This window comes from Curcuma longa, chromosome 15, assembly GCF_044706935.1.
Source record: "Curcuma longa cultivar G26 ecotype Majalengka, Jawa Barat chromosome 15, ITB_CL_G26_1.1, whole genome shotgun sequence".
In the NCBI taxonomy this organism is placed as follows: Eukaryota; Viridiplantae; Streptophyta; class Magnoliopsida; order Zingiberales; family Zingiberaceae; genus Curcuma; species Curcuma longa.
In genome coordinates this window covers 3,235,308-3,248,353 of record NC_133875.1, presented here as the reverse complement: position 1 = coordinate 3,248,353, position 13,046 = coordinate 3,235,308, and the positions used below count along the sequence as shown (strand labels likewise).

At 41.4% G+C, this 13,046-nt stretch overlaps 2 protein-coding genes across 2 annotated transcripts; both read right to left on the bottom strand.

The window, feature by feature from the left end:
* Positions 1–20: 20 nt before the first annotated feature.
* Positions 21–3,141, bottom strand: LOC141846307 (uncharacterized). The gene is made up of 11 exons (XM_074734324.1): positions 3,056–3,141; positions 2,830–2,899; positions 2,564–2,644; positions 2,364–2,480; positions 1,755–2,195; positions 1,254–1,660; positions 977–1,076; positions 835–894; positions 683–769; positions 491–619; positions 21–398 (listed from the first exon to the last, which is right to left on the bottom strand). Exons 1-11 carry the CDS (start codon positions 3,124–3,126, stop codon positions 84–86), a joined length of 1,878 nt encoding a protein of 625 aa, XP_074590425.1. The 5' UTR covers positions 3,127–3,141; the 3' UTR covers positions 21–83.
* Positions 3,142–8,339: 5,198 nt separating this feature from the next.
* LOC141846178 (BEL1-like homeodomain protein 2) lies at positions 8,340–12,995 on the bottom strand. The gene is made up of 6 exons (XM_074734175.1): positions 12,096–12,995; positions 11,479–11,686; positions 10,252–11,339; positions 9,493–9,908; positions 8,958–9,018; positions 8,340–8,882 (listed from the first exon to the last, which is right to left on the bottom strand). Exons 3-6 carry the CDS (start codon positions 11,281–11,283, stop codon positions 8,472–8,474), a joined length of 1,920 nt encoding a protein of 639 aa, XP_074590276.1. The 5' UTR covers positions 11,284–11,339; positions 11,479–11,686; positions 12,096–12,995; the 3' UTR covers positions 8,340–8,471.
* Between the last annotated feature and the right edge of the window lie 51 nt (positions 12,996–13,046).

Genomic DNA, 13,046 nt, shown 5'->3' with positions numbered 1-13,046 from the left:
ATTAACAGAAACAAAAAGTTTGTTAATTACTTGGAAAGCATCATTTTACAAAGGATTCATACATTACTGCATGTTTTATGCCCTTAATGAGATTTGAGATTTCCAAGGTCCCTAGGCAACAAGTATCTGAAAGAGACGTTGTGCGGCACCCACTCGATGAGCTTTGCAGAACTGCTTCCCTGGCACGCGTCGACCATGAGCCTTAAGCTTTCAGGAAGATGGCACTTGATCATCTCCACCAGTTTCTGGGAGGACAAGTTGGAGTCCCTCGCAAAGTAGTCCAAGATCTTTGGCACAAGAATCCTGCGCCCCTTGCCAATCGTCACTGTCGCATGGATGTACTCCATCTTGGCAGCCTGCAACAGTTGGAATAATCTCTTGGAGTTGTACACTCGAACCTGGAGCAGAAGGCAGCCAAAGTCAATTTCACTCAGGTTTTAGACTTGCAGCATGGTGCAGATGAAGATAAACACAAGTGAGAAATTTTTACTGCAGGATCCGAATGGCTCCCTGAGCAAAGTGCGAAGCGAATTAAAGGTTCAGGGTTTTCAATGGCATAGGCTTTCCATTCATCACTGTGTTTGATCTTTACTCTTGAGGAGAGTAATGCCCTCAGCCACTACAATGAAGAGGAGTTAAGCATAGTATCAAGCAAAAAAGGGATTAAAAGCATGATAAATACCTGCCCAGGAGGATTCATTTGGCAACCGAGTATGGAACCCTGTATAGTATCAGCGTTTACCATTCGACGGCCAACATTGTACATATTCTGAGATGAAGAATATCAACATTTCAAGCTTACAATCTCTATAAAACAAAATAACTTTAGATTACCTTGGTGGCCAATGAAGCCTTTTTCATGTTGCTTCCTGGAATCCCATGCTCTAGGTATGACTATCAATCACAAGAGGAGATGAGGGTTAATTTCTGGAAGCTAAATGGTTGATGATGAATTACTTGCAAAAGTAGTAGTTACATGCATCATCATTGCATTGTGGATGTTGATCCAGAATGCGATTTTTTCCTCGTTGCTCATCGTTCTTACATCAACTGTTTCCAGTTTCTGGACAAGCACTCTGTAAAAGGACAAGTCAGTTCCAAACTCAGCAAACAAAAGCTTCATATGATGTAAACTGAGATCAAACAGTACTTTAGTTCTCAGTTGTCACTGTACTTACATATGTAACAGCTAGTCAAACAAATGGCAGAGATCAAAGTTCCAATTATCAAATATGAATCAGGCAGTGGCTTACTTGTAGCTTTGCAGCATTTCTTGGATATCACTGCACCTTCTACTGGCCTTGCAAATGGAAGACACTTCTACCATCATACTGTAAGGTCCGCTTAACTCCTTCAATCTTTCAGAACATCTAGAATTGTCAAACCACGCGTCAAGAATTGCATCCCTCTTATGACAAGGACTCCATAATTCTCTGGTATAACAGGGAGAGAAAGTGGTCCTTGATGAGAAGGAAGAGGTAGGTGAAGATGAAACACCATGATGGCCAACATGATGGTCCCTGAGTTTGCAATAGATGGCACACATTGACCTGACCATCTCTTCAGAGAGTCTGTTTGGTGTTTCAGGAATGTGATGATTGATTGTAGTTCCGAGGTGTTCTGCGAGGCTCGTTACCCCTGAATTGAAGCTTTGCCCATGCTGTCCATAGACCAAAGGCAACAATTGTTAGAAACTAAGGAGAAAGAGCTTTCTTTTGCTCCATGGAAGAAGTAGGTTTAGCATGATCACATACTTCAAGGAAAGACAGTGGTAGAGTATGGCATGCCCCAAAAGCTCGAGCTAGATTTTTAGCACAAGGTATCCCTTTAGCTGAACAAACTGAACGTGGCACTAACGACGAATGGCTGCGGTGAATTCTGCGGCTATTCTTCTCTTGACCTCGAACACTACAAGCTTCACTTGGTAAATAGTTTGAAGATTTTCGCATAGGTACACTATGACCTGACTGAACTGCCGATGCTACTTCTCTGAAAGACAGATCATGTGAGGCAGCTTCTGGAAATGGTGCTGATTGTGGAACTAGCGGTTGCATAGTTTCATCTTCAACAGCATGTGGTGGTGCATTGGGTATTTGTTGCTCAAATGCTCGCCGGTAGAGGGATAGAAGATGTTGTTCCAAATGCACAACCTCTAGCTCTAACATTGCAATCTCTCTTATTAGTTCCTTTGTTGGCTGACATCAAAAAAATTTGGATGAGCCAATTGCAAAATCTGAATTACTGGTTTATACTGATTCTTCATGTAAGAAGCAACTGGAAGTCCTGGCCTCATTGTGGCATTTCAGTTCAAGCAATGTCATCTAGCGAAGGAAGGGATGCTGCTAAGAGAAGAAAGAGCTTACTTTTGGGATGTAACTAGTAGATGATTCATCGACAGAAGAAATGTCATGCCGGAGTGCTTTTTCGAGTGCCCGGCGTACCACAAACTGATCTTTAAGGCATTTTTCCAGTTGTAGAATCTGCATCGAGGAAGTGAGACTATGAGATGCTGTCTAATATGTGAGAACTGGAAAGAAGCCTGTATGAACAATTTGGATATTACCTCTGCCTTTAAAGAGCTTTCAATCAGATATTTGGGCGATGAGCTTTTGTTCATTTCAGCTAGAATGTCTTCTTCCTTATCCTTGCAACCATATCAAATGCAGATTCCAGTGCAATAAGAAAGATCATACAAACTGGTTTCGAAGAACTATTGGTGAATTCATAAATGCAAATGGAGCTAAGTTTTGCATACATCTGGGAGCCAACAAGCTATTTGGAACCTCATAAAGTAAAAAAAAAAGGAAGAAAAGGAGGAAGGAGCTTTACCACACTAACATGATGAAATGATTGGACCGATGCATCGAGCTTATCTTTCTTGATTCTCTTTTCACAATCACTGTCATTTCAGAAATCTTGGATTTGATCAAATCTAGCAGAAGCAATTTTGTTTGAAAGGATCCACAAACAACTCAATCGAAGAAAACTGAAGGTTTTGGTTCATAGAATCATCACCTAAAGAAGACTAGAAGAGAGACGAAAGCAAAAGTGAAACCTTTTTGAGCGCTTATGAATTGCAGAAACAGCATCAATGGAGTCTCTTGCGGCAGCCGTGAACTTCACCATTCCAATTCCTGCAACATAAATACAACGATGAGGAAACAACAACATCAAAGGAAGAAGAAGAAGAAGAATGAGAAGCCAAATGCGTGGAGGAACAGTCAAACTAACCCAAATGATTCGTGAAACAGTTCAACCACCAAGCTCCTCAACCCAAAGGGCCATTCCCTGAGTTCATATCCACCATGCCTGCAACTTGTAGGTTGAACAGAAGGCCACTTGCACTAGAAGCCAAAACCGAGCATTTGACTAACTTGTTTAATCGATCATGCAGTGGGCTCTTCCTTAACCTGACAGTAGCTTTGGTGTTGCTCCTAGATATGCAATGGTGATGTAGGTGAACCAAGCTACAGTTGACTCGTGAGAAAAAATTGGGTCAGTGTGTCAGTCTGGGGAAGATCAGATGCTCAAATTGGCCGAGGCCTAGTCCCACGACTCATTAATTGAGTTTGTCTCATCCAAACTCGCGGATCAGAGTTGAAACTTTTCCTAGGAATAAGTGCTAGCAGTAGAAGAACCTTGTCCAGGGCATGTGATTCTGATCTCAGTGGCAAACATGTTTCTTATTAAAGTATACTGCACTTCACTGCTGGAAAGATATCTTTTGTTGAAGGACAGATCCAAACTGTCTCATAGCCTTCTCCTGTTCGAGCACAATGAAGCTTCGGATTTGTTCAGAAAGCATCAAATTCGTCATAAACCCTTCCATTTCATGCCACAGTACAGTGCTCAGGATACAAAGCGTTGAGATTAAAGAAAAAGATGACTCTGGAAAGCAAATTAATGGAAGCGTAAAGGGCATGAACACCATGGCTGAATGAAGCTTCCTCCTCCGTATGGTCGTTTTTCCCACCCAAAAAAGAAGCGAAGATGCCTCATTGGCCTGCACGCCATTGGTAGTATTGTTTGTCACAGAATCCAGGGCTTAAAATAATGGATTATGGTCTGTCATTTCTATAAAGAGGCAGTTGATAGGCAGGCCAAAGTGGTATGCTTCACCTACATCGCCATTTGCTCGGAAGAGGGAAGGAATTTAACTTCGATTCTTCCTGTTTACTACTCTGCAATGATTACAAATACCAGTGTTTCAATCCTCTAAAGTTCAACATTTTTTTCTTCTTCTTCTTCTTCTTTTTGTTGTTAATGGCGTGCGGTGGGGAGAAACGAAGCTGTAATACAATAACAAGCAAATGACAGACATGCTCGAGGCTCCATGTGGTTTGGAGCTCTCATTGATAGTTTCAATCGTGTAGAATGCATAACTTCGATCCAAGTTAAATAATCATATAGCCTGTAAACTGCCCCCATCTTCTGCTTTTGTAGTAGGTGATCTTCTTGTCAGTGAACAGCTTATACGAACTAGTATTTGATTCCGGAACATAAGAATCCATGTGAGTGACAGCGTCCTGTTCTTGTAGCATCTGTATGTTGCAGGGAATTTGTGGAAAACACCTGCACAATCTATAAGCTCAAACCAGGATGATTAATTCAACAGTAGTTGCCAAATGAGCGATTCTTTAGTAGATAACTTCTGGCTTTTTAGAAGGGAAAAAGAAATCTTTCTCCTCGATAAAGTGTCAGTGACAGATTTAAACCTACCTCGTTATTCCATTTATCCGAATCAAAAAAAAGTTATTTTCAGGACATAGTTGAGTTGGTTATAATAGGATAAATCTGTTGAAATAGACAAGGGTCGAATTTCGACAAAGTCGAGGCAATGCTCTCTTCCGAAATGGTCAACTGTAATTTTTTGATTTAACTCTTCACAGATGGTCGTGAGACCGTTGGGTAGTGGATTTCATCTTTTTGTCGAAGAAAAAGCTATTCGATTGAAGAAAAAGTGATTCGATCGATGAGATTTTGTATGATACTTTGTAGATCGATATTCAAATATTTCTTTTTAGATCATATTGATTTGACCTCATAAATATAACCACCCACCAATGGAACTACCAACCAATAGCATATTGCCACTAGAACCATAACTATATTTCTTTTAGGAAATCTCCTAATTGTTCCAAAGCAATTAAAAATAGATCCTTTAATTAGTCAGATGTAAAATGCCTATCCAAAATCTTAGAAGTGATCGATTTGATCCGCCATAACACGGCCGCTTCGTCATATGGTAGCCTGATCCACTTACTTTGTGCTATTTTTCATATTTTTTTTATCAAATAGAGAATATACATGTTTCAGTCAATAAATTTAACTATGATACTCTGAAGAATCCACCAATGATCTACCCCGTGCCCCGAGGGGTTACCTTATTAGATGATGTTTATACATTAAGTTGACCATCCATCATAGAATTAATCATCCATCTAAATAATAATTGATATATTTCTCAATCAAATCGTGTTCAAATGATTTGATGACTTCCTCAAGTCATATTCTGTATAACTAGTCACTATGTTTTAGAGATTTATGTAGTCATTTGTAAAATATAAAAAATGAAAATTTACAAAATATTTTTTAAAAAAATAATTTCAAGATATTTTTGTAAAATTATAAACAAGTCATATATAGACATTCGAAGAACTATAAGTGTATAATTTTATTGTGATTTGTATAAAAGGGCTATTAGAGATAATAGCCTAATTATATCATTACAATTGATGTCTTTTTTATAATTATTAAATTGTGTTTACATCTAGTTAGTTTATAAAAAAAGGTAATTAACTAAAGAGGACTATAAATTTAATTTATACACAAAATTATTACTAATTTGTTTCCTCTATGTTGAATCATAAGTCTAAATATAATTCAGCTCATACCTTGATTTATACTCCAAGCTAAGCCACTCCAACTTGACATAAGCATCTAGACCAAGCAAAGATCGATATTGGCACGGCTCAATCAAATCGATCAAATCGTAAATTACAAACAAAATATAAGATACATGATTCAATCTGATCGAGTCATTCCAATATCACCCTCCCACTTAGCCATAACCCAAGTTTATTTAGAACTAATTGTAGCCCTTGCGAGAAAGGAATTGAATGGAGACATCAGACATGAAGAGAGAAATCGAAGTAATATAGGACATCTCTAGACGAGAATCACAAAAGAAATTAAAAACAAAGCACGGGTTACAACTATTAATTTAATGTTTTCCATTTCCACACGTAGTGGTTGATATATATATATATAAAGAAGATAATTACCAAAATAATTTGTAAAAATCTTAAACATTATTATTATTATTATTGATTGAAGCTGGTGCCTCTTCGTTTTCATTTTAGTAGACAAAAGCCAAGAATCTCAGGGGATTAATTAATTACGTTTTGTCTGAAAACAATATAATTAAATTAGATATGCATGTTGTTTAATTGAGTCTTTACAGAGCAAGATGACAGAGAGAGAAGGTTGAGATTCGTACAGCTAATTGCATTAATTCAGAGAAATATATTAACTATATATTTTGTCTTCGAGATGGTGCATAGTCACAACAACTTAATTGTCATCAGCAGACTAAGAACTAAGAAATTTCTGGGATTTAGAAGAGACAAAGAACAATAAGAAGATGCTCTGAATAATTTTGTTTCTGTTTTTTGTTTTTTTTTTGGTGTGGTTTCTTTGATCTTATTCCTCTTTTAACTTTAATGTTTTAGTGGTTCAGGTACAAGCTAAACTAATCGCTAATGGCCAGAAGTTACCCGAATATATGGATATTATTCATTATCCTTAGCATCCAAGTGACCAAGCCTACGCTTCTATATAAAATTAGGATAAAAATTAAAAAGATTTTTTTAATTATTAAATAATAATAATAATAAATCAAATTATTTTAAAATAATTTTGATTAAGTTGATAATAGTATTTTGATATACTAGTATTTTATGTATAATAATTTTAATTAAAATGAAATAGATTGAGTAGTTGCTACAACAAATACTAAAATAAAGAGTATTTAAAAAATATATGATAAGATGTGTTTTTTGAAAAAAAAATCTTTTTAAAAAAAAATCTTTTTAATTATTTATATAATTTAAGATGTTTTTTTAATTTCAATTACCTAATGACACGGGCGGAACATATGTGGATGCCCACACTGGCTCAGACATTATAAACATATATATTTATATTATACTACTAGATAGATTTGCTACATTCAATTGCATCAGTAAAAGTTCACTCTTTCTAAGGCTAACCTAATTCTCAATGTCAAGGAACTATAAAATGTTTGAGGTAGGCAGGCATACGTACCTTGGAAACCTCATCGAGTAGATCATGTAGGTTGGACTCTCCTCCAAAGGCCTAGATTAAATTTCCAAAAAGAACAGTCATAAGGGGAAGAGCAAGAGCATTCCCTACGGCACCCAACGTTCTAACAAAGTATTTCAAGGATTGAAAGGTTTGACGAACAAAGAAAAATATGGTGTACCTGTTGATTTATAAGATTCTGACATTGGCAATAATTCTACCGGTTGCGACTAGGGGTGCAAGCGAATTGAGTATGTTTGTGAGCTTTTTGATCCGTCTCGAAAAATATTTGATCGTATTTGAAATTATCAAATTCAAGTATAACTCGAATATGTTCGATAATTTTTTGAGTCGAATTCTAACCCATAATATTTTGTTCGATTGTTCACGAGTCACTCGCGAGCTGAACTCAAATCGAACTGTGATTATTTTTACATAATTTTAATTTAAATATGCTCAAATTAAGATTTGAATAATTCGAACTGAACTCAAATTTAAGTCATTTCGAACAGTTTGATTCTGCTCGAATCAAAGTTCGAATAATTCAAACCAAACTCAAGCTCGAATTTTATTTCGAATGGAGCTCAAGCCAAAATTACTTATATTTTCGAGCTTTGAATCAAATTCAACTATCACATATATTTTTCGAGCTAGAACTCAAAATATCAATATTTTCATATTATTCGACTCGATTCAATTAGTTTGCACCTTTAGTTATGACTACGACATTGTGTGATCGAATGGGTAATGATTGGATAAATGATAGTCTTACTGTCTATGTAAAGTAGTTATTTTGTAATGCTTTATAATTATAAGATTTTATATTTTTTACTTTAGTAATTATAATGTTGTTTACAGTGAACCAAGATTCTAACTTCGCCCCTGCCTAATGAAACTCCATGAATACTCGACATGCTTGTGATTGATAGTCGAAGATGAAGATGGAGTTGAAATTGCCATTACTTCAATTTGGGAGCATCAGTTTGTGAAGCATCATTCGCAATTCCGTTCGTGTTCTCCGGTGACAAAATTTAATAAAAAAATGAAACCTGCAAAAGATCTTATGCATTAATTTCTATGTTCTTGCTGTGTCTATCTTAGTTAACTCGTTGCGTCAATGGCGGATCGATTTCTAGCATCGTTTAAATTCAACATTTGGAGAAGTCCCTAACCGAGAATCTGCTCTTCTCCGACGCGCTTCCGCCGGCTCCGGCATGCCGTAGTCCGAGCGTGAGCGACACGTCTCCGGCACCGCCGGGCTTCGCCGCCGCGGAGAACCGGTGCACTTCGAATGCCTCGTCGGCGCCGGCGAGGCTGCTGCCGTGGTCGTGCCGCCACGGCGTGCTCGCAGAAGAGCCGTCTCCGCTTTCGGGTGGCGGGTTAACGGATTCGGGTCTCATGGTCGGTGAGTGGGTTCGCTGGTTCATGTCTTCCTCCGGCGGCGGCTCCGCTTCCTCCTCCTTCACCTCCTCTTCCTCCGCTTTGGATTCTTGGAGGTACATCTCCTCCACCATCGGTTTCCACAGTCTCACCCTCGCGTTGATGAACCAGTTGGCCACCTACATCGATCATGATCTCGCAGTTTACGAGGTTAATTAATAAAAAAATCACGGGAAGAGATTCATGGGACAAACCTGGTTCCTGGATAAACTTGTCTGTCTCGCCAACAAATGCTTATCTGCATCACTCGGGTACCTGAGAAACCACACAACCAAACCACGCTATCGATTTCTTCTTGCAGCTTTTCTTGCGCAAGGACGACTAAGCACATGGACAACAAGAACTAAACAACGTTAAAAGTAAAGCCTGTTCATAGGACACAGGGTATGCATGCTCTGTTCTGCCACTTCATGGAAGTGAACAGATGTTGAGGAAAAGACAATCCTTTACGGCTACATGCATGAATTCAAGAGTGGCAGTGGAATAATATGTAATGAATGCTCGCTGTCAGATCTTTCATGTACAGTGGATCACAAATCACTGTATGAGAAGCTTTAAGGTACTGCGAAAAAGGCATGCAATTCCATCCAACAGGAATAGATGAGTTTAGAATGTCGATCTAGAGATAATTTGAAATCGAAGATGGAGTAGGATTGATATGAAGAGGAGAAGTAAATATGTCTAAACGTGTAAACCAAGTAGTAAATTAGCTTTGAGGAGAAGGCGTACGGGTGAAGGAAGTGCTCAAAGAGCCAGCCTCGGAGGATGTTGACGGAGCGATCCGGGAGGCCGCGCTGCGGCCGCCACGCCTCCGGCTCCATCATGCCCAACTGGACGTAGGCGGACTGCTGGCGGAGGGTCTGGTCCAGCAGGCGGAGCCGCGGCGTGGCGCCCTTGGTGATGCTGGTGGAGCCACCAGAACTCCCAGCGGCGCCGCCTCTAGTATTATTATTATTATCCCCGAGCGCTTCGCACGTCTGCTTCAGCTTCGCCGCGATCGCGTCCCTGAGGCACCGGAAGTGGCGCGACATGGCCCTCTGCGCCAGTGCCGTGTACGGCGTCGCCGCCCCGAACCCCATCACCGAGTCGAACGAGTTCACCACCATCTGCATCTGCTCGCAGTAGCGGTTGTATCTCCTGTCCACCTGCGATCACAATCAACGAAATCGCAGTAATTTCTAAGCATGTACAATAATCAATTCCCCTCTGTATATCATGCCTTTGGTGCCTAGAATCATGATGTAATCGTGGAGAGAAAGAAAGACAAATGTCATACATCAGCATTTCAGTTTTGTTGGGAAGATAACAAGAGCACGCGGTTGAAGTAGTACAGTCCAACATACGCAGGATTTGATGAAAGAAACAGATCAACTAATCGACTCGGTGCAAAAATCTAATCAGTGCTGTTGTTGCAGTTGAAGAAAAGTATTCTATATGTGATGAATAAATTGCCGGAAATTGAAAATTGTATTGGTAAATTATACGTACCTCGTCGATCATGGAGAGGAGCTTGGTCTTCTTCCTCTGGAGCTCAAATCTTTCGGCAGGAGACAAAGCGGGAGAACCCTTTGATGCGCTGCCGGAGCTGCCTATGCTGCTCAGGTTACGGTTAGAATTGGATGTGCTACCGCGCTTTGCGAGTTTATTGGCCTGTTTGGTTTGTCCTCTTCCCACGCTGCAGAATTCCTCCAGTAGCTCTTGCGTCGCCTTGGCGTACTTGGAGCTTCTCAAAACGTTGACTATGCCGGCACCGCTGCCCCCAAAGGCGGCGACGTGCAACTGCTGGTCCTGCAGGTGTTGATTGTTATTGAAGTATGGGATCCCTTCCCTCGCTCGGAGTTCGTCGGTGGCCTTGGCCTGCATCTCCAGGTGTTGCAGGGAGGAGGAGAGAGAGAGAGACAGTCCTTGGCCTTCTACCACCCGGCCGGCGCCGAAGGGAGATGACTCCGTAAAGCGATGATGATGAAAGGCAGCAACTTGTGGTGGCGAAGATGAAGATCGAATCTGTTGAGGTGACGGTTGCATTGCCGTCGGGCTCATGAGGAAAAGCTGCATCGCGGCGGAGGAGTCGGTGCTCAAACCAGGCACCGAATGCTGCTGCTGATCGTGGGGATGCTGGTCGGCGCCGTACCAGTCCACGGCTGCGCCGATGGCCATGGATCTCGAAGGGATGATACGGAAGTCCATCGGCGCCGCCAACCCTGACGACTGCGGAAAATTGAACATGTCAGAAAGCATGTGACCTCCAGCAGCGGCGGCGGCTCCTACGGCAGCGGAATCGTAGATGCTTGTCTCTTCTTCGATTGGGACGACGAGCGCGGGGTGTACCCTGGCGACGCAACCATTGTCCCGCCTGCTCAGCTGAGCGACGTGGTCGTGGTCGCCGCTATCCAGGCCGTCGGGGAAGCTTAAGAGGCCTTGATGGAAGCCATGAGACATGGTGCGGCTCCGGCGATGTAGGCGGACGACTTCTAGGCGGGTCTTGGTCGAGCTCCTTATCAGTTTCGTGGGCGCTCCCATATTTCTGCTCTACCCTTCATCACCATCATCGATCAAGAGCAAGCCAACTTTAAGATCTGCAACCACCACGTCAACCCAAGCATCCATCGATCAAAACAAAAAATTAATTAGAATTCAAGAAACGAACAAATATACTTCCTTGCTCTGGTCCTTAATTAAGAAAAGGTTGAAGCTTGAAGACGATGATGCGCTTACTGTGGTTGAATTCTATTTACGGAGATTGAAGAGAGCAGATCTATTTTGGTGGATTAAATTTGATGATGATCACAGCGATCGCCGTCGTGGATCCTCATCAGTAGCAGCAGCCATGGCGATTCCATCTCTGTCTGCTCTGCCTCTGTCTCCTTTCTTCTCTCTCTCTTGGCTGCTTCCTCTGCTGCTCTCCTTGGGCTACAAACGCCTTCTGAAAGGGAAGAAAAAAAGGAGAAATCATTAAAAGGATTGGCCGCTAGAAGAAGACAGAGGAAGGAGAACCGGTCGCTCTTCCTTTTCCTCTGTCTTCCCTCGGTCTCAAAGCTTTCTCCTTGACATTTTCATGTTTTATTTAGAGAAAACTTTCACTTTACTCCAAAATCCAAAGTCATAAAAGTCCTCTAAAGTCTTCAAATTCTTGTGCTTGCTCCCAAATTGTTGCTCGTCCCTGCACACAAAGTGCCTGTGTAATGTCTTCACTTTGTTCACCAACCACCACTTCTACCTCTGAAGACTCCTCCGGCCACTCGTTGCTCACTTTCACCACGCCTCCAGTCTTTACGCTTTTGTCTAATCTATCTGTTAACGAAGAAGAAGAAGATAGTGTTTAAATTTAATACCTTTTTTTTCCAAGAAGAAACCCGCATTAGTGGGAGCCTTCTAGTCCAATTCTGCAGGTTGACTTGTGGAGAAGGTCTCGAGGAGCATTCTCGTCATCGCACTACATGCATTTGCTCCGCGAGGCAGACGAACTCACCAAAGACTGTGTTGAAATGGCTATGCAGTAGGTAGTATTGAAGAACACACCTAATCATTGGGTGACTCCAAGCTTCACAATCAGTGTTGCTATCTGAAGTTGATCCCCCTGAAATCTTTGAATCTGACACTTCACCATTTCACTGCAGCAACTTGTTTCATTAAAAGATTTCTGAAATTTTTGAATTCTGCAAGAAAGCAACGTATCCACATCACCAGTACGGTTTTTGCATGACTTGATCAAAGCAATTGGGATATTCACATCTTTTCATGCCCTTTATTTTTTACTGTTGCCAATGTCATCCTCCCCAGTTCGTCACTTTCCTACAGTTGCGCAAGAGCAGCTCAAGCCACACAGCCACGCTTTCCTGCTCTTCTGGGTCCCCATTTTATTCTTTTGAGAGCAAATTCAGACTGGCGATGTCCTCTGATCGTCAGTTTGCATGAATCCTTTGAGGTTTGCTTTTGGTTCGATCGAAATTGCTTCCAAATGGTGCCGTGGTCCACAGGGCGGAGCTCCGCGAGGAGCCCCCACACCACCGGTGACAGCTGTCCTGGTCCGGCGCCATTACGACACACTGCGCCCGCGCGGGCCCGACGCCGCCACTCCTAGTCCTGCTCGGCTCCTTGTCATCTTCTATCCGTGCCGTCCCTTTTGCCAATTCGTCCTCTGCTGAAGCTCCAATTCGCAAACTCATCGAGAAAGAAAGGATAAAACCAGCCACAGACGAAGCATTCACTCTGTCGCCGTCACGTAGCTTTCTTCTCTCTCTGCCACGGACGAGCTTGTCGAAGAAATTCCGAGAACCTAAAGA